This window comes from Sphaeroforma arctica (genome assembly GCF_001186125.1).
Source record: "Sphaeroforma arctica JP610 unplaced genomic scaffold supercont1.1311, whole genome shotgun sequence".
In the NCBI taxonomy this organism is placed as follows: Eukaryota; class Ichthyosporea; order Ichthyophonida; genus Sphaeroforma; species Sphaeroforma arctica.
In genome coordinates, this window is record NW_014039247.1 from 5,231 (window position 1) to 7,304 (window position 2,074).

At 41.9% G+C, this 2,074-nt stretch overlaps 1 protein-coding gene across 1 annotated transcript in view; it reads right to left on the reverse strand.

The window, feature by feature from the left end:
* SARC_10587 (hypothetical protein) overlaps nt 1–1,650 on the reverse strand; it is a 5,626-nt gene extending 3,976 nt beyond the window's left edge. Inside the window, exons 1-3 of the mRNA XM_014295363.1 lie at nt 1,520–1,650; nt 794–908; nt 526–634 (exon numbers count right to left, since the gene is read on the reverse strand). Of these exons, the coding sequence (XP_014150838.1) occupies nt 526–634; nt 794–908; nt 1,520–1,631 (336 nt within the window). The 5' untranslated portion in view covers nt 1,632–1,650. The remainder of the gene's footprint in view (nt 1–525; nt 635–793; nt 909–1,519) is intronic.
* Nucleotides 1,651–2,074: the final 424 nt, after the last annotated feature.

Here is a 2,074-nt window from a genome sequence, read left to right on the forward strand (position 1 = left end):
TATATTATAGTATATATATATATAGTGTGTGTGTGTGTGTGTGTACGTGTGTGTGTGTGTGTGTGTGTGTCGTGTGTGTGTGTGTGTGTGTATGCAATCGCATGCCCCGTTCGATCTAGTGCAGACACATACCATTCCGTATACTTCAGAAATTCTGCTATAGCTCGTGTAGCGGGCATTGCACATGCACTATAGTCACATAGCCATTTCAAAAGACACTTGCCGCACCATTCTAAGTGCGCTTACAGGTCGCCTCAGTATGATGAGGATCTAAATTGTGAGTCTGCACTCTGCACTCCCGGTCACAAATTGTAGCAACCTTTCAACCTATTAGCTATACAGGGAACGAGTGTTCACCCAGGAAACACCCCCGCACAAAGTATCGGATATATGCGCTACTCGAAATTAGGATACATTGGCTCACTTGCTATGGTCGTATAGACTCCTGCACAGATGTGAATATGTTCAGAACATGGTCTGTTCTGGTACTGTTATACATTGCAATACCGGAACCAAATTACTTACAAACAACCCCAGCATAATGAAATTCTGCGGAGCTTTCCTGGCAAGCCCTGGCGTACATGCCAACCCCAACAGAATACCAATAGCCAAAACCATGGCCACTAGATTGATCCTGGAAGATTAACAAGATGAGACAAAACATATCAGTGCATGATTCAGGATACCGATAGCCCGAATCAAAGGAACAGAATACATCCTGGTATTAAAAGCTAACAAATCTGCTTGCACTCGTATATAAAGTATATGCAGGTTTACACGCCGAAACACTTACCAAGAGTTCTTCAGTACCCAGTCCCGGACTCCCGGTGTGTATACGAAGAATGCGATGACACCCGACGTGAACAACAACATAATGGACAGCAGGGAGTACACTTTCTTGACAAAGCCTGAGCAATCAAAACGATGGAATCGGTGACACCAGGGCTTATGCGTTGACGTTTAGTTCAATACACCGGGTAGCATGGTACATGGGCGGTGAGCAGCGTGTTATTCTTTGATGAAGCATGTGCAGATGACACGATAGAATTGGTGACTATAGGACTATTTAACGCTTTTTCCGATAAATTGTGTACAATACTAGAACTCTAGAACGGTGTGAGGAATCGGACGTGTTTGTCCATTTACAGGCCGGAAGGTGTCATTAAGAATAAGAACAATATTTTGGACAGCTTTTTCCTTTGACAGGCCTATTTACACTGGGGCACACCGTAATGCGAGACTAAAACATGGGGTGCTAGCAAATTGCACGGCCGATAGTATCTGATATGGATTGGAGGGCGCCTTTGAGATGGCTGTGATCAAATGATGTTAATGCTGCGAACGTGTGTGTCACAACGAAGTGCAACCACAGCGTGGAAATAAAGACACGCGCATGTTGTCTCGTAAAGAGAACGTGCATGTTCCATACCAAAGATGTGCCCGGTAACCCACATACACTGCATATACCAATACGTGCACATATAGTCACATCTAGAACAAGCGCTACGAGTGGTCATACCTTTTCTAACCGCTTCATCTTCCCACACACTGGGGTCGACCTTGAAAGTATCATCGTCTTGTACCGGAATTTCAATAGATGACTCTTGCCCGTTGCCGTACTGCGGTGGCATAGGTTCTCCAGGATTGCCTCTATATATTGTATGTTTTGTGGATATAGAATACATGTGAACGCGTATGTGAAATTCTATAAAGTATGTCTATACGAAAATACATCTTGTATGGTTCAATAGACACAACTCCGCAACTCATGCTTAAGCCAAGCCAATGTAATGACAGACAGTTATATTGCCACGAGTACTGAGCGTTCACAGCTATCGACATGACAAAGGAGTAATCTAGGAAAAACGATAACATATGAACAGAAAGAGAAACATTCATGAATGAACACATAATAGGCAAACCATATATACGTTAATATAACAAGAATACAAGTGTATGCTTTCGTACACATAACAAAAATTATGAAAACATATACAAATTCATATATTGTGGCTAACATATATGTAAACATATATATATGACTGCATATATATATTATGTATACATAAATATA